At 41.5% G+C, this 21,302-nt stretch overlaps 2 protein-coding genes across 4 annotated transcripts; both read left to right on the plus strand.

Annotated features, from left to right (window-relative positions):
• Positions 1 to 250: 250 nt before the first annotated feature.
• Positions 251 to 8,507, plus strand: LOC127924330 (zinc finger and SCAN domain-containing protein 2-like). The gene is made up of 7 exons (XM_052508926.1): positions 251 to 432; positions 1,158 to 1,360; positions 2,244 to 2,345; positions 3,839 to 3,919; positions 5,955 to 6,065; positions 6,224 to 6,347; positions 6,562 to 8,507. The coding sequence occupies exons 1-7, from the start codon at positions 405 to 407 to the stop codon at positions 8,505 to 8,507; spliced, it is 2,595 nt and encodes an 864-aa protein (XP_052364886.1). The 5' UTR covers positions 251 to 404.
• Positions 6,596 to 19,305, plus strand: LOC127924332 (zinc finger protein 91-like). Of its 3 annotated transcripts, XM_052508929.1 has the most exons (7): positions 10,141 to 10,280; positions 14,513 to 14,715; positions 14,982 to 15,080; positions 15,185 to 15,280; positions 15,407 to 15,517; positions 15,659 to 15,782; positions 16,307 to 17,973. In XM_052508929.1, the coding sequence occupies exons 1-7, from the start codon at positions 10,256 to 10,258 to the stop codon at positions 17,140 to 17,142; spliced, it is 1,494 nt and encodes a 497-aa protein (XP_052364889.1). In that variant the 5' UTR covers positions 10,141 to 10,255; the 3' UTR covers positions 17,143 to 17,973. The 3 variants fall into 3 exon arrangements, with proteins under 3 accessions (XP_052364888.1, XP_052364889.1, XP_052364887.1); XM_052508927.1 differs by lacking the exons at positions 10,141 to 10,280; positions 14,513 to 14,715; positions 14,982 to 15,080 and having other exon boundaries at positions 15,242 to 15,280; positions 16,307 to 19,305; XM_052508928.1 differs by lacking the exons at positions 10,141 to 10,280; positions 14,513 to 14,715; positions 14,982 to 15,080; ... (1 more) ...; positions 15,407 to 15,517; positions 15,659 to 15,782 and adding an exon at positions 6,596 to 6,744 and having other exon boundaries at positions 16,490 to 19,305.
• Positions 19,306 to 21,302: the final 1,997 nt, after the last annotated feature.

The raw sequence follows: 21,302 nt of genomic DNA on the forward strand, positions 1-21,302 counted from the left end.
ACAATTTCCATTTCCATTACATATAAACATACACACTTGTCCTACTACATATGGGCTTTGCATGAGCTATTCTTACACTTTTTCATCAACTTTTTAAATGAATTGTCTAATAAATATAATGTAGCGGTAGTATGAACACGCCAATTAAAATACAGAACAAAGGCATAGCAGTAGGTAGTCGTTTGAGATGTAATAAGTGATGAGGAAAGTCCTATCTGAGTTTTATTTTGAAAAACAAGAAAACCCGGAAACGGATGGAAACAACTTCCGTTTCTCGCTGCCTGAATGGTATGTGGAGAGAACGGCAACTCTAGACCGGGAAGTGGGGCATCTAAATCAAATCTAGCTAGCTAACTTTTTTCAAGTATATCTTAGCTTCCTGTTGACTATTGTATGAGGCCGAGATGCAAAGTCAGGATCCATGCGAAAATTGTAAGTTAACGATAGAAATTGTTAACAAATTGGATAACGTAGCTAACGTTAGCTAGGTGTGGTGTGCGTTCGATGTTCAACATGGCGTATGCCGTATCTTGCCCTATGATCCCGGCCTGCCTGAAATGTAGTCCAGGCTAGCTGAAATGGTGGCACTGACAAGTCCACGTATCTGCAATATCGATATGTCTAGACCGTTTCGAAATCGTCCATGACTTTATTTCACGCTATATCATCAAATCAGCAGTTGCTTCATCCATTGTTGTACTTATTAATGATATGTACCCATTGTTTCTTGAAAAATACAACTTGTATGCCTCATGAGCTAAGTTATACTGTCGTACACTCCATTATAACCCAAAATATAAGCCTGTTTTATTACAATGTTTGTCAACAATGTAATTGTAAACAAACACTACATAGCCTCAAAACATGACTAAAACTATAATTTTGATATCATGGATAGCTATTTCTATTTGAGTGGTTACATTTCTCCAGCCCCGTCCCTTAACTTTCTACCTTAACATTTCTACCATAACTACTGCTGGTGGTTGCGTTAAATATCCCATTAACATAACATGTATTTTTACTAACGTTAGTCTAAAGTGTATTCACTTTTTAGCTAGAGCTTGCGAACTTGGTCCTATGAATGCGCCTTGTCAAAATTGCGTGCGCCTAGTCAGGGTAACCGTGTGTCGGCTAACAACTTATTTTACGAATTTTAGGTCCCCCTCTTCTTCTTCCCTCTCTGCGTCTCTTCATTCCACCACTGCGGCTTGTCTCTGCAGCCATGTGGCAAGTGGTTCAACGAGGAGACGTTCAAGATTATGGGATGCTGGAGGAGTTTGTCACCATGGTTACAGAGATTGTGCCAGAGCTTTTGAGTTGCAGTCAGAGGGCCCAACTCATTCTGGGGCTTAGAGCAAGGGTAAGAGATTGGGTGCAGAATGGGGAAAATAAATATGCGACAAGATGATGATGGTAGTCCTAGCCTTTAGCCCAAACATACACCTAGAACTCCTACATACACCTAGAACTCCTACATAGACCTAGACCTTCTACATAGTCCTAGACCTCCTACATAGACCTAGAACTCCAACATAGACCTAGAACTCCTACATAGTCCTAGACCTCCTACATAGACCTAGAACCCCTACATAGACCTAGACCTCCTACATAGACCTACATAGACCTAGACCTCCTACATAGACCTAGACCTCCTACATAGACCTACATAGACCTAGAACTCCTACATAGACCTAGAATTCCTACATAGACCTAGAATTCCTACATAGACCGAGTATTCCTACATAGACCAAGTATTCCTACATAGACCTAGTACTCCTACATAGACCTACATAGACCTATAACTCCTAGCTATCTATTTGAGGTCTGAGCAGAACTTCTTCCATGTACAGTATGAATTTCTATGCCTATCTATAATCAGAAGACAGTTATTTTGCATCCTTTAGATCACTGAGCAGTCTACAAGAGCATGTTTCCTCCACCTTTAGATGCAGATATTTATAGTTATCATAGTAACACACCACAGCCCTGGGGCTACCTAGCCTTTAGCTCTGACAAAACAGTGTAGACAGTTGACTCTGGCCTTAGACAACGGTCTGGTAATGGAATGGTAATTGACTGAGATGAAGACCCTGAAGCTGATTATCTCAATTGAACACTGACATTGGGCCTTATCTAGGCTATCTTTAATTTTCTCAAAATGTGTCCCAATGAGAACAGAGCAGTGCCTTGGAAGTGTGGGGTTGACCTTTGACCGACTACTGACTGGCCATTTGTCATTTCAGCTGGTTCTGGAGTTGTGTCGCACTGAGCAGACATTAGACCTCACGAATATTCAAAAACACCTGGACAGGATCCGATCCCTCACATCCACTGAGGAATCAGAGGTGAGTATCTTTCAGAGGGATTGGAGGTGAAGAATACATGCCCATGTCAGTGGGCACACTCACTGATGGGTAAATCCATTTGAATTCAATCACCTTTTGACAGAACCCCTTTTAATTTGAACAAAACCTTCCATACATATTTGTTCATTGTGGAAGTGCTGAGAAAGTGACTTTTTGGACCTGAATGCCAAAACATTCAAGAGATAAAGGTGCTTAGAGTTGACCTATTTTACATACTCAACCATACCATCATGTCTTCATCACTAAAAAAGAGAACCAGTTGAGATTGATATAATTGAAAAACTTGCAAACAGGTTATTACTATTTTATAGTTTCTTTAAAAAAGTTTTTTAATCATCATTGTCATTTTTTTAACCATAAATGTAAATGATCTAAAAACACTTAAACTCAGATTCTTTTCATATTCGCATATGTTGTAGGTCAGACCCTATTTTACATCAACTGAAGTTTTTGTGTTAAACCCGCAATCGGTTGAGACATAACGTACTCTTACATTGGATTGGTACATTCACACACAAGAGCATGTTGTGTCTCAACCGATGGCGGGCTCAACACAAAAACCTCAGATGATGTAGTGACGGCAGGTAGCCTAGTGGTTAGAGCGTTGGGCCAGTAACTGAAAGGTTGCTAGATCGAGCTGATAAGGTAAAAATCTGTCGTTCTGCCGCTGAACAAGCAACCTAAGCCGTCATTGTAAATAAGAATTTGTTCTCAACTGACTTGCCACGTTAAATAAAAAATGTAAAGGTTTAAGCTACAACATAATTTGTATATATACAGTGGGGCAAAAAGTATTTAGTCAGCCACCAATTGTGCAAGTTCTCCCACTTAAAAAAGATGAGAGAGGCCTGTCATTTTCATCATAGGTACACTTCAACTATGACAGACAAAATGGGAAATAAAAATCCAGAAAATCACATTGTAGGATTTTTTATGAATTGATTTGAATTGATATATATATTAATTTTTTTAAAAAAATGTAAATATATATATATTTTTAAATTGACAACCCTTCTTGTAAGCTTTTAAATGATATCAACCTCAACCGTTTATCTTTTCCAGTGATGAAGACATGGATATGGGGTATGCAAAATGGGTCAACTTAAAGCACCTTTACCTCCTGAATGTTTAGGCATTCAGGTACAAAAAGTAACTTTCTGACCACTTCTTCCATAGGTTAATATGTATGGAATTGTTTTATTTAAATCAAAAAAGATGCTGTCAAAAGTAATTTAATTCAAAAGGATTTAACCTGATGGCTGACTGGCTGGAGAGTCATTTTAGGACCAATGAAGAATGATCTATAATGTGCTAACTCCACCCACCCGTGTCACCAGGCGATACCAAACCAATCGGCCCAACCAGACAGTATTGTGTAATTGAGTTGTAAGCTTCAATGATGTAGTAGTTGTGCATGTTTTGTTGCAGTCAAGTGATGCGAGTGATGCATTTTTCATTGGTCCTCCATGCAGGTGGAATTATCTGAATCAAAGTTTGTGGAGCTGGTTAAATCTCTGCTGAAAGACCCAAGTGAAAGGGAGAACTTCTACCAGGTTTGTTTCTCCATTTACAGTTGAAGTCGGAAGTTTACAAACACTTACATTGGAGTCATTAAAACACATTTTTCATTTTTCACTCCACACATTTCTAGTTAAGAAAATGTAGTTTTGGCAAGTTGGTTAGGACATCTATTTTGTGCACGACACAACTAATATTTCCAATTCTTTACAGAAAGATTATTTCACTCAGAATTCACTGTATCACAATTCCAGTGGGTCAGAAGTTTACATACACTTAATTGACTGTGCCTTTAAACAGCTTGGAAAATTCCAGAAAATGGTGTCATGGCTTTAGAAGCTTCTGATAGGCTAATTGACATCATTTGAGTCAATTGGAGGTGTACCTTAGGCCTTGAAATACATCCAATCTTCAAACTCAGTGCATCTTTGCTTGACATCGTGGTAAAATCTAAATAAATCAGCCAAGACCTCAGGTTCATCCTTGGGAGCAATTTCCAAACGCCTGAAGGTACCACGTTCATCTGTACAAACAATAGTATGCAGGTATAAACACCATGGGACCACGCAGCCGTCATACCGCTCAGGAAGGAGATGCATTCTGTCTCCTAGTGATGAACGTACTTTGGTGTGAAAAGTGCAAATCAATCCCAGAACAACAGCAAAAGACCTTGTGAAGATGCTGGAGGAAACGGGTACAAAAGTATCTATATTCACAGTAAAACGAGTCCTATATCTACATAACCTGAAAGGCCGCTCAGCCAGGAAGAAGCCACTGCTCCAAAACCGCCATATAAAAGCCAGACTACGGTTTGCAACTGCACATGGGGACAAAGATCATACTTTTTTGAGAAATGTCCTCTGGTCTAATGAAACAAAATAGAACTGTTTGGCCATAATGACCATCGTAATGTTTGAGGAAAATGGGGGAGGCTTGCAAGTCTCGAACACCATCCCAACCCTGAAGCACAGGGGTGGCAGCATCATGTTGTAGGGCTGCTTTTCTGCAGGAGGGACTGGTGCACTTCACAAAATAGATGGCATCATGAGGATGGAAAATGATCTGGATATATTGAAGCAACATCTCAAGACATCAGTCAGGAAGTTAAAGCTTGGTCGCAAATGGGTCTTCCAAATGGACAATGACCCCAAGCATACTTTCAAAGTGGTTGCAAAATGGCTTAAGGACAACAAAGTCAAGATATTGGAGTAGCCATCACAAAGCCTTGACCTCAATCCCATAGAAAATTTGTGGGCAGAACTGAAAAAGCATGCACGAGAAAGGAGGCCTACAAACCTGACTCAGTTATACCAGCTCTGTCAGGAGCAATGGGCCAAAATTCACCCAACTTATTGTGGGAAGCTTGTGGAAGGCTACCCAATTTTTTGGCCCAGGTTCAACTATTTAAAGGCAATGCTACCAAATACTGATTGAGTTTATGTAAACTTCTGACCCACTGGGAATGTGATGAAAGAAATAAAAGCTGAAATAAATCATTCTCTCTACTATTATTCTGACTTTTCACATTCTTCAAATAAAGTGGTGATCCTAACTGACCTAAGACGGGGATTTTTTACTATATTTAAATGTCAGGAATTGTGAAAAACTGAGTTTAAATGTATTTGGCTACCGTGTATGTAAACTTCCGACTTCAATTGTAGTCTTCGCTCCATTTAGTCTTCACTACAGTTAGAACGTAGCCTGGTAGCAGATCTGCTTGTGATTTTACCTACTCCATTGTCAATGTTTGGCCTCACAATTCCATAAGGAGTTGGCAAGAAAGCAGAAACGGACTGGCACCCAGGCTAGTTAGAACTCTGAGGGGCTGAGTTTTTATATTCTAATTGTTACACCCATGTACAGGACTTCATCTCCAATAACTGAAAGTACAATATTTATATGTTCGAGTCCTTCTCCTTCATACATGCTGTATCTCCAAACAAAAGGCTAAAACTTTCTGCTTTAGGATGTTGATGTGGCTGTATGATGATCTAAGACCAAAGGTAATATCAGTACACATTTTAGCCTAATTATTGACATTAATTATTACATTAATTTATTCTCTCCTAGGGCGTGTTCCCTGTGGAATTTGGGCCCAAGTATGACACTGCAATACAGATGCTGATGTTAGAATTCCTTTCCAGACTGGAGAAGTTACTTCCCCTACCAGACCTTGAACAGGTAATAAGAATGAATAACACCTTTATCTAATCAGCTTGGGGAATTAGAGGTCAAGAATAACAATCAATAATCAATAATATTTTCATGTTTAATAAACTGTGTGTTGGACATGGGCATGTAGTTGTTAATGCTTTGAAACCATGTTCCTCTCTCTCAAGACTGCCTCCTTGTTAAGTGCTGTCCCCTCTGCCCTGGAGAAATGTGTACAGTTTGTACCTGACCCCAAACAATTCAGGACCCTACTCCAGTACCACAGAAAACTTGGACATTTGGACTCCATCGGTGAGTATACAGATTTATAGAGGATCCATGGCTTGGATTGGTTCTGCAAAAATGTCAAATGATGAGTGTCAGGTAGAGTAATTATGTATAGGAAATATATTATTGGTTATGTTTGTCTGGTAACAGTTTATATTTGAGGCATTGATATAATTATCATATGTGCTGTTCAATTTAACCTTCATTTTTTCATTGTCTCCCTCTTTTGCATAAAAAGGAACTCCATCATCCTTTGGTGACTTCATCCTCTCCTCTCTGTCTCTTCCTCCATACGTGCGAGTGGTGACTGCCCCAGATGTAGACTCAGATACACAATCAGAAAGCATGAATTTGGAGGGAATGGAAGCAAGAGAGTTGTTGGAGAATCGGACAAAGGAAATCGATGTACTAGTCCCAGCAGGTGAAGTTAGAAGATACATAATTACTGAGCCAGATTACGGTATGGACATGGAGTCTGCAGTTGGGGAAAATGACAATCAAGCTGTCACTGGCTTGAATTTACTCAGACCATCACAATTAAAACGAAGCAAAAGGCTGCAGATTAAGAACATGTTTTCAAAACGACGGAAACCTCGAAAGACCGATTCTTCCGGGTGTGCAAACAAACAGCCATCATCCTCCAAGGGTCGGCCTTCCCCAAAGAAGTCATGCAGAAGAGGCCCATTCAGTAAGACATGTGAAGTGTGTGGGAAGACTTTCACTCGAGTCACAGCCATGAAAAGGCATCAGCTAACCCACACTGGAGATCTCAAGTTTAAGTGCCTCATGTGTGAAAAAAGCTTCAGGGACGGTCATAATCTGAAGAGACACCAGAGGCGAGTTTGTGAAAAGGAGATAAACATGTTGGATGAAGATAAAAATGAGGAAGAGATCCCACAACCCTCAACTAGCAAACCTCAGATCCCATCACTCCTCAAGACTCCCTGCCCACCAGGGCCATCTCATCAAGGAACTCTGGACACTATCACAGCCACGAACACATGCTCTGTGTGTGGGCGGTATTTTGCTCGTACTTCCAGCTTGGTAAGACACATGAGCTCCCACTCAAAAGAGCGTCCATTTGGGTGTGTCAATTGTGATAAGAGATTCAAGTATTCGTACGATTTGAAAAAACACCAGAGAGAATTGTGTCAGAAAATGACCCAGGGAGATTTGTGTCAGGATGTTGATCAGAACATGGCACAACAAAAGAGTGGCCTGGAACCAGAGAAGGTTTTTCTTGCCACTGCAGAGAATCGCACCCAGGTAGATTCCAAAACCTGTTATGTCTGTGGTAAGATTTTGACTTGTACCTCACAGATGGAAAGGCACTTGAAATCTCACTCAAAGGCACGTCCCTTTAATTGTGCTATTTGTGAGAGAAGTTTTAAGTACAAAGATACCTTGAAGAAACATCAGGAAATCCTTGGCCACGAGGGCATCCTAGAAGACTTGGGTCAGAATGTGGACCAGCAAGAAGTGGAAGTTAACACAGAGAGTTGCATCAGCCCTCTCACTACCAAGGAAAACGACACTGAGCCCCTCATCACGGCTGCTACTTCAGTGCCGACTCTCAAAGAACCCAAACCATGCACTGTGTGTGGGAAGATTTTTAACCGTGCTTCAGTTATGGCTATTCATATGAGATCCCATTCAGATGAGCGTCCTTATCAATGTGGCAATTGTGAACAGCGCTTTAAGTACATGCACAATCTGAATCAACACCAGAGATATATCTGTAAGGTGAACCGAGAAGAGTCCTCTCAGATGGTAGACCAGCACCAAGAGGAGGAGTCTAGTGAACTGGTGGCTGTTAATGCTGATACCCCAGAGACATCTACCAGTCGACTACAACTGGTTCACTGGTGTAAAAAATGTGGAAAGTGTTTCGATGACATCTGTAATTTGAAGCAACACCAGGAAAGTTCATGCAAAGAGGAAAAAATAAAGGTGGTCTTCCAATGTGAAAAAAGAAAGGTGGTCTTCCAATGTGATGATTGTGGGAAGGACTTCAAAGGTTCTTCATCCCTAAGGACACACAAGCGAATTCACAACCCATTCTATTGCTCTGATTGTGGAAGGGTCCTACCAAACTCCATTGCCTTTGACAGACACAAGCTGATGCAACACAAGGAAATCCAGTGTACCATGTGTGAGAAGACCTTTACCCTGTTGGGCGTCTGAGAGATCACTATCTGCATCAACATAAATTCACAGGACCATACCCCTGCTCTCAATGTGAGAAAACCTTCACTCAGTTAAGATACCTTGTTGAACATGAGAGGGTTCATTCAGGAGAGTACCCTTACCAGTGCTCTGTTTGTCAAGCAAAGTTCAATAAAGCAAATTCTCTAACGATACACAGTAGGAAGCACACAGGAGAAAAGCCGTTCCTGTGCTGGCAGTGTGGAAAGAGTTACAAGGATCGTGGAAACCTGTCAATGCATATGGGGACTCACTCAGAGGAGAGACCCTTTTCTTGTTCGCAGTGTGACATGACTTATCGGACAAAGATTCAGCTGAATACACACATTGAACAAGTTCATGAGGGGGTGAGATACACCTGTGCAGTCTGTGGAAAGCAGTTTTTGAAAGCTGTATCATTGATAAGACATGAACTCACTCACACAGGAGAAAGACCATGGCCATGCTCCTATTGCACAAAAACCTTCATCACTGCCAATGAAAGGAGGTTGCATGAAAGATACCATACTGGTGAGAGACCATACAAATGCCAAGACTGTGGAAAATCCTTCGTACAGTTGTGTTTTCTGAAAGCACACCAACGACTTCACACAGGAGAGAAGCCATTTGCATGCAGTGTTTGTGACAAACGTTTCAGATTAAATTACCATAGGCAAAGACACGAGCAAACCCATACAGGAAAACAGAAGCCACATGTTTGTGCGGAATGTGGGTCAGCTTTCGCTCAAAGAAAGCGCCTGACTGAACACCAATGCACTCACTCCTTGAATTAATTTTTTTTTTTTTTTTTTAAGTCTAATGTTCCTTTGCATTGTTATTCATTTTAAGACAGTACAGTGGGGAAAGTAGTGGGGGAGACAAATTAGGGGCACAGACAGAAAGAAGGGCAGAGAAGGGTCTTGAACCCTCGTCACCAAGTACCACTCTGTTAGACTCTGGCATTTGAGTTCTTGTGTACTAAAAATAAAAACACAGGTTTAAACACCTCAGGTTTGAATTAATATTCTATTTTTCAGCTTTGTTTCATAATTCTGTGGATAATTTCAATTGCTAATTTGTAGTATGTACACTAAAGGAGGAAACGTGTAAAACTTATTCTCAAATAATCACAACATTGCATTTTATGATCATGGCAATAATAAAGGAGGACATGAACATATCCATGTGTGTTTTTTCACATTTGTAACTTTGGAAAAGATACACTTCATAGAGAAGTCAACCAATGCTTGCAAAAATATTTGTTTTATTAGGATCCTTCAGGATCATTACCGGTTAAACTGGAACAAAATTATTAATTACGTTTGATTTTACTGCAAGGTAGGCTAATCCATGGAAAGGTCATTTGCATGAAGGGTATTCGGCAAAGGCTATTGACATTTTTATTTGACAGTTTCATGATATTCACGCACTTCCCGGTGGATTTTCTTAATTGTAATACTTATCAAAGGGTATGGCAAACCAATAGTAAGAGTTCTAATATGGCAAACCAAGTCCGTAACTGAATTTGCTGGCAAATATGTCTTTCTAGTAATGTACAATTTCACGGGGATTTGTTATTCAGAAATTTGTGGGCGGTAAACGCAACCGGAAATTGAACGGACTAAATTCACGGTCACACTGCTATTGAAGATAAGGTTTCAAACTTGCAAGCCTTTTAACGTAGAAATCATAGCTGTCACACTTAGCAACATTTCATGTTTTTGGGGTGAATATGGTATGAGGACGAGATGGCCGAGAGTCCTGACGAAAATGGTATTGTGGATTTTGTTAACTAGACTTGGTGTGCTTGATGTTCAACATGGCGTATCCTTGCTAAATTTGCATTTGTTATTTTAGCATGCTAGGAATGTGAGGACTAGTATTTCAGAATCATCCACTGTTATGTTTTGTAAGGGATAGCCTGTTTAATAATTGATTGGATATGTAGTTATTCAGCGCGCTTTGCATTGTAGGAGGACATAGAGACCTAACGTTACCTTGACAAGAATGCATTGTTTTTACCCCAAATAAATAATCTGTCTTTTTAAACATATTCGAAACTAATCGGGTGCGCTTTGTTGGTTTGTGCATACAGTTCGCACGTTTGGGGCATCACCATAGGTTTCATTGTGTTATTTGAAATCTGCTACATTTTTTGTAAATATTTTAAATATGTATTTGAAGCAGCACTGTTTTATGTTAAATTCAACTTTGAATCTGTTCAGTATTCAATCAGGGTTGCGGCTCATATCAATTTCTTAAGACCCGCACTGTATGTAGATGCTGAGACTGGGCTCATTGGGACGTCCTTACCCTTACTTTATTACGTTTCAATTTAAATGGGGTGACGTCAGAGTTGGACGTCCAAAGGGTCCCTTTCATACTGAACAAAACTTTTAACGCAACATGTGACGTTATAGTGTTGGTTTCATGAGCTGAAATAAGGGATCCCAGAAATGTCCCTTATGCACAAAAAGCTTACTTCTCTCAAATGTTGTGCACATATTTGTTTGCACCCCTGTTAATGAGCATTTCTTCTTTGCCAAGATAATCTGTCCCCATTACAGGTGGGGCATATCAAGAAGCTGATTAAACGGCATGATCATTACACAGGTGCACCTTGTGCTGAGTACAATAAAAGGCCACTCTAAAATGTTCAGTTTTGTCACACAACACAATGCCACAGATGTCTCAAGTTGAGAGGGAGTGTGCAATTGACATGCTGACTCCAGGAATGTCCACCAGAGCTGTTGCCAGACAATTGAATGTTCATATCTCTACCATAAGCCGCCGCCAAAGACATCTGATGATGGCGCCAGAGGGGATGGCTGCTGTCTTATCAGGTCTTAACCAACCATGCAAAAACAATTTTTTTTCGCGTTCTTCATAACTTGTTTTGTACATAATATTGCTGCTACTGTCTCTTATGACCGAAAAGAGCTTCTGGACATCAGAACTGCGATTACTCACCTCAGATTAGACAGAGTTTTTCTAAAATGAGTCAAATGAGAGGGATATACTACACACCAGACCCAGATCCCCGCCATTCTCTGGAAACAGATTTTTGCGGAAAAATATCAGGGTGCATTGTGAGGATCAGGTAACAAGTGGCTGATTTGCTTTCCGTCCTGCTAGCTAACGTTCAATTGCTGGAAAATAAATGGGAAGAACTGAAAGCGCGTATATTCTACCAACGGGACATTAAAAACTGTAAAATCTTATGTTTCACTGAGTCGTGGCTGAATGACGACATTAAGAACATACAGCTGGCGGGTTATGCACTCTATCGGCAGGTTAGAACAGCAGCCTCTGGTAAGACACGGGCGGGGGCCAATGCATATATGTAAACAGCTGATGCATGATATCTGACCTGCTCACCTGAGGTAGAGTATCTCATGATAAGCTGTAGACCACACTATCTACCTAGAGAGTTTTCATCTGTATTTTTTGTAGCTGTCTACGTACTACCACAGACGCTTGCACTAATGGCACACTCAATGAGCTGTATACCGCCATAAGCAAACAGGAAAATGCTCATCCAGATGCGGCGCTCCTATTGGCCGGGGAGCTTTAATTCAGGGAAAGAAATTAGGTAAAACTGATTTGTTTCCCATCAGCACGTTAAATGTGCAACCAGAGAGGAGGGAGGGGGGTTAGACCACCTTTACACCACACACAGAGATGCGTACAAAGCTCTCCCCCGCCCTCCATTTGACCAATCTGACCATAATTATATCCTCCTGATTCCTGATTACAAGCTAAAATTAAAGCAGGAAGCACCAGTGACTCGGTCTATAAAACAGTGGTCAGATGAATCAGATGATTAGCTACAGGACTGTTTTGCTAACACAGACTGGAATATGTTCTGGTATTCTTCCGATGGCATTGAGGAGTACACCACATCCATCACTGGCTTTATCAATAAGTGAATCGAGGATGTCGTACCCACAGTGATTGCACGTACATACCCCAACCAGAAGCCATGGATTACAGGCAACATTGAGCTAAAGGATAGAGCTGGCTCTTTCAAGGAGCGAGACTCTAATCCGGAAGTTTATGAGAAATCCTGATATGCCCTCCGAACCATCAAACAGGCAAAGCTTCAATACAGGACTAAGATCAAATCATACTACACCAGCTCCGACGCTCGTCGGATGTGTCAGGGCTTGCCAACTATTAGAGACTACAAAGGGAAGCACAGCCGAGAGCAGCCAGATGAGCTAAATAACTTCTATGCTCGCTTCGAGGCAAGTAACACTGAAACATGCATGAGCGCATCAGCTGTTCTGGATGACTGTGTGTTCACGCTCTCCGCAGCCGATGTAATACCTTTAAACAGGTCAACATGCACAAGGCCACAGAGCCAGACTGATTATCAGGACGTGTACTCCGAGCATGCGCTGACCAGCTGGCAAGTGTCTTCACAGACATTTTTCAACCTCTCCCTGACTGAGTCTGTAATACCAACATGTTTCAAGCAGACCACCATAGTCCCTGTGCCCAAGATCACTTAAGGTAAACTGCCTAAATGACTACCGACCCGTAGCACTCATGTCTGTAGCCATGAAATGCTTTGAATAATAATCCAAGAAATCCTAGACCCACTCTAATTTGCATACCGCCCCAACAGATCTACAGATGATGCAATCTCTATTGCACTCCACGCTGCCCGTTCACACCTAGACAAAAGGAATTCCTATGTGAGAGTGCTATTCATTGACTACAGCTCAGCGTTCAACACCATAGTGCCTTCCAAGGTCAACACTAAACTAAGGACCCTGGGACTAAACACCTCCCTCTGCAACTGGATCCTGGACTTCCTTACGGGCCGCCCCCAGGTGGTATGGGTAGGTAACAACACATCCGCCACGCTGATCCTCAACACGGGGCCCCTCAGAGGTGCGTGCTCAGTCCCCTCCTGTACTCCCTGTTCACTCATGACTGCACGGCTAGGCACGACTCCAACGCCGTCATTATGATTGCTGATGACACAACAGTGATAGGCCTGATTACCGACAAAGATCAGACAGCCTATGGAGAGGAGGTCAGAGACCTGACCGTGTGGCGCAAGGACAACAACCTTTCCCTCAACATGATCAAGACAAAAGAGATGATTGTGGACTACAGGAAAAGGAGGACCAAGCACGCCTCCATTCTCAGCGACAGGGTTGTAGTGGAGCAGGTTAGGCGCTTCAAGTTTGTTGGCATCCACGTCACCAACACACTAACATGGTCCAAGCACATCAAGACAGTCGTGAAGAGGGCACGACAAAACCTATTCCCCCTCAGGAGACTGAAAAGATTTGGCATGGGTCCTCGCATCCTCAATGTTTTACAGCGGCACCACCGAGAGCATCTTGATGGGTTGAATCACTGCCTGATATGGCAACTATTCGGCCTCCAACTGCAAGGCACTACAGAGGGTAGTGCGTACGGCCCAGTACATCATCGTGGGCAAAGCTTCCTGCCACCCAGGACCTCTATACGAGGCGTTGTCAGAGGAAGGCCATAAAAATTGTCAGACTCCAGCCACCCTAGTCATAAACTTTTTCTCTGCTGCTGCACGGCTTCTTCACCTGCGGGATCGTCTGAGACCAGCCACCCAGACAGCTGATGAAACAGAAGTTTTTATGTCTGTAATAAAGCCCCTTTGTGGAGAGAAACTAATTCTAATTGGCTGGAAATGGCTTCCAATTGGGTGGGCCTACGCCCACCCATGGCTGCGACCCTGCCCAGTCATGTGAAATCCATAAATTAGAACCTAATGAATGTATTTAAATCAACTAATTTTCTTAAATGAATTGTAACTCAGTGAAATCGTTGAAATGGTATGTTTTTATATTTTTGTTCAGTATAGCATTTAGACCTCCCCTTCCAACTATACCTAGGATCTATGAATGTATACATCTGGTCAAGGTGACTGTACAGTGCAGTGGGATAACTTCTTAGCTAGCAAGACATTTGGGTGGCTTTATTTACAAATTATTTACCTTTTTTTGTTTTAGGTCCCCCTCTTCTTCTTCCCTCTCTGCGTCTCTTCATTCCACCACTGCGGCTTGTCTCTGCAGCCATGTGGCAAGTGGTTCAGCGAGGAGATGTTCAAGATTATGGGATGCTGGAGGAGTTTGTCACCACGTTGACCGACATTGTGCCAGAGCTTTTGAGTTGCCGTCAGAGGGCCCAACTCATTCTGGGGCTTCGAGCAAGGGTAAGAGATTGGGTTCAGAATGGGGAAAATAAACATGCAACACAATCATTGAGGTTAGTCTCTGACAACAATATTGTTGACTCTAGCATAAACCACCCAGCTGTTAAACATTGGTTGAGATGAAGACCCTGACACTGGTTTCTCAAATACTGCTGTTGGCCCTTAGCTAGGCTAGCTATCATTTTCTCCCAATGAGAACAGAGTAATGCATACGAAGCGTGTGGTTGACCTTTGCTCTACTCCTGACTGGTCATCTGTAATTTTAGATGGTTCTGGAGTTGTGTCGCACTGAGCAGACAGCCGACCAAGACATTCAGCAACACCTGGCCAGGATCCGAAGCCTCATATCCACTGGGGAAGCAGAGGTGAGTATCTTTCTGGGAGGGAGCAGAGGCCTATGTCACTCTAAATGTTGTGTCATTGAGTTGTTAAATGTGATTATTTAATTGTTGTATGTATTTTATTGCAGTCAAGTGATGCAGAGGTGGAATTATCTGAATCAAACTTTGTAGAGCTGGTTGAATCTCTGCTGAAAGACCCAAGTGAAAGGGAGAACTTTTACCAGGTTTGTTTTGCTCTTATACGGTGGGAAAGTATAAAAGCTTTGCTGGTCTAGGTTTTAGTGGCCTAGTTTTAAATAGTTTCACATATAGGTATTATTGGCATTTTAGGTTTATTTATTCTTTCCTAGGACGTGTTCCCTGTGGAATTTGGGCCCAAGTATGACACTGCAATACAGATGCTGATGTTAGAATTCCTTTCCAGACTGGAGAAGTTACTTCCCCTACCAGACCTTGAACAGGTAATAAGAATGAATAACACCTTTATCTAATTAGCTTGGGGAATCAGAAGTCAAGAATTTTTCACTTTTAAACAAAGAAACTCAGTGTGACATGAGTTTGTCGTGGGTTAATGATTTTAAACCATGCTCCTCTCTCTCAAGACTGCCTCCTTGTTAAGTGCTGTCCCCTCTGCCCTGGAGAAATGTGTACAGTTTGTACCTGACCCCATACAATTGAGGACCCTGCTCCAGTACCACAGAAAACTTGGACATTTGGACTCCATCCGTAAGTATCATACAGTGTTCTAGATTGGACGTGCCAAAATTGCAATTATAAATGGGGTAGTTTGGGTCTTGGATGCTGATTGGTTGATACCGAATTTCAGCCATGTGTATATCAAACAATTTGCCGCAGGTATGATGTATAAATACTTGTTTACTGCTCTAATTACGTTGGTAACCAGTTTATATTAGCAATATGGGGTGTAATTTGGGGTGTAAGGCCAATATACAACTGCTAAGGGTTGTATACAGGCACTCCACATGGCGTTGTGCTTAGGGACAGCCCTTAGTCGTGGTATATTGGCCATATACCACACGCCCTCGGCCTTATGCTTAAATGTACCACACGCCCTCTGCCTTATTACTTGAATGACGTGTCAAGTAGAACAAATGTGACTTTTATCGGTAAAAGTTTATATTTGAGGCATTTACATAATTTGCATGTATGATGTTAGTCAACTACTGTTGCAAAAAAGTGAATTCACAGTGGAACTTTTTTGTCATTGTCTCCCTCTTTTGCATAAAAAGGAACTCCATCGTCCTTTGGTGACTTCATCCTCTCCTCTCTGTCTCTTCCTCCATATGTGCGAGTGGTGACTGCCCCAGATGTAGACTCAGATACACAATCAGAAAGCATGAATTTGGAGGGAATGGAAGCAAGAGAGTTGTTGGAGAATCGGACAAAGGAAATCGATGTACTAGTCCCAGCAGATGAAGTTAGAAGATACATAATTACTGAGCCAGATTACGGTATGGACATGGAGTCTGCCGTTGGGGAAAATGACAATCAAGCAGTCACTGGCTTGAATTTACTCAGACCATCACAATTAAAACGAAGCAAAAGGCTGCAGATTAAGGACATGTGTTCAAAAGGTAGAAAACCTAAAACAACTGGGCTTGCAAACAGACAGCCATCATCCTCCAAGGGTCGGCCTTCCCCAAAGAATTCATGCAGAAGAGGTCCATTCAATAAGACATGTGAAGTGTGTGGGAAGACTTTCACTCGGGTTGCAGCCATGAAAAGGCATCAGCTAACCCACACTGGAGATCTCAAGTTTAAGTGCCACAAATGTGAAAAATTATTCTCGGATGGTCAAAGTCTGAAGAGACACCAGAGGCGAGATTGTGAAAAGGAGCTAAACATGTTGCATGAAGATAAAAATGAGGAAGAGATCCCACAACCCTCAACTAGCAAACCTCAGATCCCATCACTCCTCAAGACGCCCTGTCCACCAGGGCCATCTCATCAAGGAACTCTGGACACTATCACAGCCACAAACACATGCTCTGTGTGTGGGAGGTTTTACTCGTACATCAAGCTTAGTGAGGCACATGAGCTCCCACTCAAAAGAGCGTCCATTTAGGTGTGTCAATTGTGGTAAGAGATTCAAGTATTCATACGATTTTAGAAAACATCAGGGAGAATTGTGTCAGAAAGTGACCCAGGGAGATTTGTGTCAGGATGTTGATCAGAACATGGCACAACAAAAGAGTGGCCTGGAACCAGAGAAGGTTTTTCTTGCCACTGCAGAGAATCGCACCCAGGTAGATTCCAAAACCTGTTGTGTGTGTGGTAAGATTTTGACTTGTACCTCACAGATGGAAAGGCACTTGAAATCTCACTCAAAGGCACGTCCCTTTCATTGTGCTATTTGTGAGAGAAGCTTTAAGTACAAAGACTCTTTGAAGAAACATCAGGAAATCCTTGGCCACGAGGGCATCCTAGAAGACTTGGGTCAGAGTGTGGACCATCAACAAGTGGAAGTTAACACAGAGAGTTGCAGCAGTCCTCTCACTACCAAGGAAAATGACACTGAGCTCCTTATCAAGGCTTTTACTCCAGCTCCAACTGCCAAAGAACACGCATGCACTGTGTGTGGGAAGATTTTGGACTGTGCTTCTCATTTAGCTACTCATATGAGATCCCATTCAGAAGAGCGTCCTTACCAATGTGTCAACTGTGAGCAGCGTTTTAAGTACAAGCAAAGTTTGAATCAACACCAGAGATATATCTGTAAGGTGAACCGAGAAGAGTCCTCTCAGATGGTAGACCAGCACCAAGAGGAGGAGTCTAGTGAACTGGTGGCTGTTAATGCTGATACCCCAGAGACATCTACCAGTCGACTACAACTGGTTCACTGGTGTAAAAAATGTGGAAAGTGTTTCGATGACATCTGTAATTTGAAGCAACACCAGGAAAGTTCATGCAAAGAGGAAAAAATAAAGGTGGTCTTCCAATGTGAAAAAAGAAAGGTGGTCTTCAAATGTGATGATTGTGGGAAGGACTTCAAAGGTTCTTCATCCCTAAGGACACACAAGCGAATTCACAACCCATTCTATTGCTCTGATTGTGGAAGGGTCCTACCAAACTCCATTGCCCTTGACAGACACAAGCTGATGCAACACAAGGAAATCCAGTGTACCATGTGTGAGAAGACCTTTACCCTGTTGGGGCGTCTGAGAGAACACTATCTGCATCAACATAAATTCACAGGACCATACCCCTGCTCTCAATGTGAGAAAACCTTCACTCAGTTATCATACCTTGTCATCCACGAGAGGGTTCATTCAGGAGAGTACCTGTACCAGTGTTCTGTTTGTCAAGCAAAGTTTAATTCAGCAAATTCTCTAACGATACACAGTAGGAAGCACACAGGAGAAAAGCCGTTCCTGTGCTGGCAGTGTGGAAAGAGCTTCAAGGCTGCTGGAGAACTGTCGGTGCATATGGGGACCCACTCAGAGGAGAGACCATTTTCCTGTTCGCAGTGTGACATGTCCTACAGAACAAAACTTCAGATGAATTCACACATTGAACAAGTTCATGAGGGGGTGAGATACCCTTGTACAATCTGTGGAAAGCAGTTTTACAAAGCAGTGTCGTTAAAAAGACACGAACTCACTCACACAGGAGAAAGACCATTTCCATGCTCCTATTGCACAAAACCTTCATCACTGCCAATGAAAAAAGGCTGCATGAAAGATACCATACTGGTGAGAGACCATACAAATGTCAAGACTGTGGAAAGTCTTTCATTCAGTCAGGTTACCTGAAATCTCACCGACGTCTTCACACAGGAGAGAAGCCATTTGCATGTAGCTTTTGTGATAAAAGTTTCAGATTGTCTTATCATAGGTTAAAACACGAGCGAACCCATACAAGAAAAAAATAAGCCACATGTGTGTGGAGAATGTGGGTTAGCTTTCGCTCAAAAAAAAGCGCCTGACTGAACACCTATGCACTCACCCTGGGAATTAAAATAGACGTTTTTTTTTTTTTTTGGAACTCTGATGTTCCTTTTTATTTTGTATTAATTTTAAGACGGTACAGCAGGGAAAGTAGTGAGGTAGAAGGAAAGTAGGGGCACAGACAGAAGGGCAGAGAAGGAGTTTGAACCCTCGTCACCAGGTATATGTGGACCGGAGTCAAAAGCATTACCACTCTGGCATTTGAGTTCTTGTTGTGTACTGTTTACAAACAAAAAAACTATTTAAAAAAAAGAAGGTGTTACACCAGTGTTTTTTAATATATATATATATATATATATATATATATTAAAAAACACTGGTTTAACACCTTTTTTTTAAATAGTTGTTTTGTTTGTTCATTTAATATTTTTTTCATAATTCCCTATATAATTTCAATAGCTAAATTGTAATGTGAACTGTTATTCTCAAATAACTACAACATTGCATTTTCTGACAATAGCAATAATAAAGGAGGACATGAAAATATCTGATTTAAAAACGTGTGTATTCACATTCATATCTTGCACAGATTCACTTCATACATTTCTGCAAGCGTTGGTTGAATTTTGTATCAGTCATATTTGTATCATTCAGGTCAGCATCGCTGGTCCTCAAATGTCCCAGTGACACTTGAACAAACGTATTAATGACTTTTGATTTAACTGGAAGGAAGGCTAATCCATAGAAAGGTCCTTTTGGAAGAAGGGTATTTTTCGGGCATATTGGCTATTTTACATTTTTATCCAAAATCTTAATGGAGAAATAATTCATCCAAGTTTGGAATATTTGTGACCTGTTGGACTTACTCAGGCCTTCTTTAAACCACTAAAACTGTCTCCGCATGGCAATTATTTTGGGCACGTGAGTCAGCAACATGACAGCATACACGAACAGCACAAATTACATACTCATAACCAAGTGCAACACCATGGATGCTCGAGTGGATCACGTTTGTTAAATCAGTGACCAACCTTTCAAACTTGCATTGTGGGGATAAACATGTTCCGACATGCGTCTACATGTGGACTGCATGAACTTTACAACAACCATGTGATCAAAAGTCACGAAGTTTTGACTGCAGTCGACTTCCAATTTTCTGCAGTTGCTCCACACCAGCTCCTCATCGCCTGCGTTGTGGGAGGCACTCATTTCCTTAAAAAATGTACTATCCGTTTTTTTCCCCACCAGTACCACGATATTTTCCTGCCAAAAAAACGTGATAAAAAATGTACTAGCTACCATGGTACAAAAATGAACAATGGTAATACAATTTTAAAAATACCATGGTTTTGTACTAGTAGCATGTTGTAAAACAAAAGCATGGTTGTTGTTTACAGTGAATTATGATGGTCTGTGCCCCACCGTTTTCCGGGTAATATGACCAAAATCGAAGTAATTTATGATACTCGCATAATGCAACATTGACTACTAATAGTAGCTCTGAAATGGCTAAGCGTAAACCTAGTACCCTCTTAAACCCCTTTAGCTCATAGTGAAAAACCACAACACACATGGTCTCGTAGTGTACCCTCTAAAACCTTGGGAGCTGGATAGTAATGGTGAGAAGAATGACAGGAGTCGGAAACCGTAAACTAACTTCTCTTCAATGCATTTTTCAGTTTGCTCTCATTCAACTGAATTGGCTACTCTTATACTATTCTAAATAGCCAACATACTAAAAAAACATGTTTTTAAAGGGTATTAATTATCATATTATTTAATAGATTCTCAGCATATACCTAAAACAGCCATTTACAATGTTTCATTTTGTTACTCCGCAAGAACGTTCGTTGATCCTGTCGCCATGACTACGACAGGCCAGCTGGACTGGAGCGAACTTTAGCCGAATTCTATGTTAACGGGCTTTTATAAATGTGTTAAACTTTCAAAACATAAAATAACAACAGTTATATCACTACACTCCGTTTAACTTGTGGTTTCCTATCCTATGGTTTACAACTTGCTCACCGTGATGATAACGTTAAATATTTCGTTTATCTGGTGCCTCATCAGTTTTAACCTAGTCATGCTAGCGCGAGAGCCTCCGTGGGAGAGCGCGTGAAGCAACCAGTAGAGCGAGCGGCTCCCTCTGCGGGCTGAAACAAGCACAACGCCCCTTGACTCTCAATACTAAATTATTACAAAATGCCAAAGATCAGGCTACCATATATCTCACTTTCTCCCACATTTCAGGTTAGCAACACAGGGAACCCAAACATGAGCAAAATACAGTACTATTAATACATAAAGTATTACCCCTTTTTCCACAGCAACTATT

This window comes from Oncorhynchus keta, unplaced genomic scaffold (assembly GCF_023373465.1).
Source record: "Oncorhynchus keta strain PuntledgeMale-10-30-2019 unplaced genomic scaffold, Oket_V2 Un_contig_3943_pilon_pilon, whole genome shotgun sequence".
Lineage (NCBI taxonomy): Eukaryota > Metazoa > Chordata > Actinopteri > Salmoniformes > Salmonidae > Oncorhynchus > Oncorhynchus keta.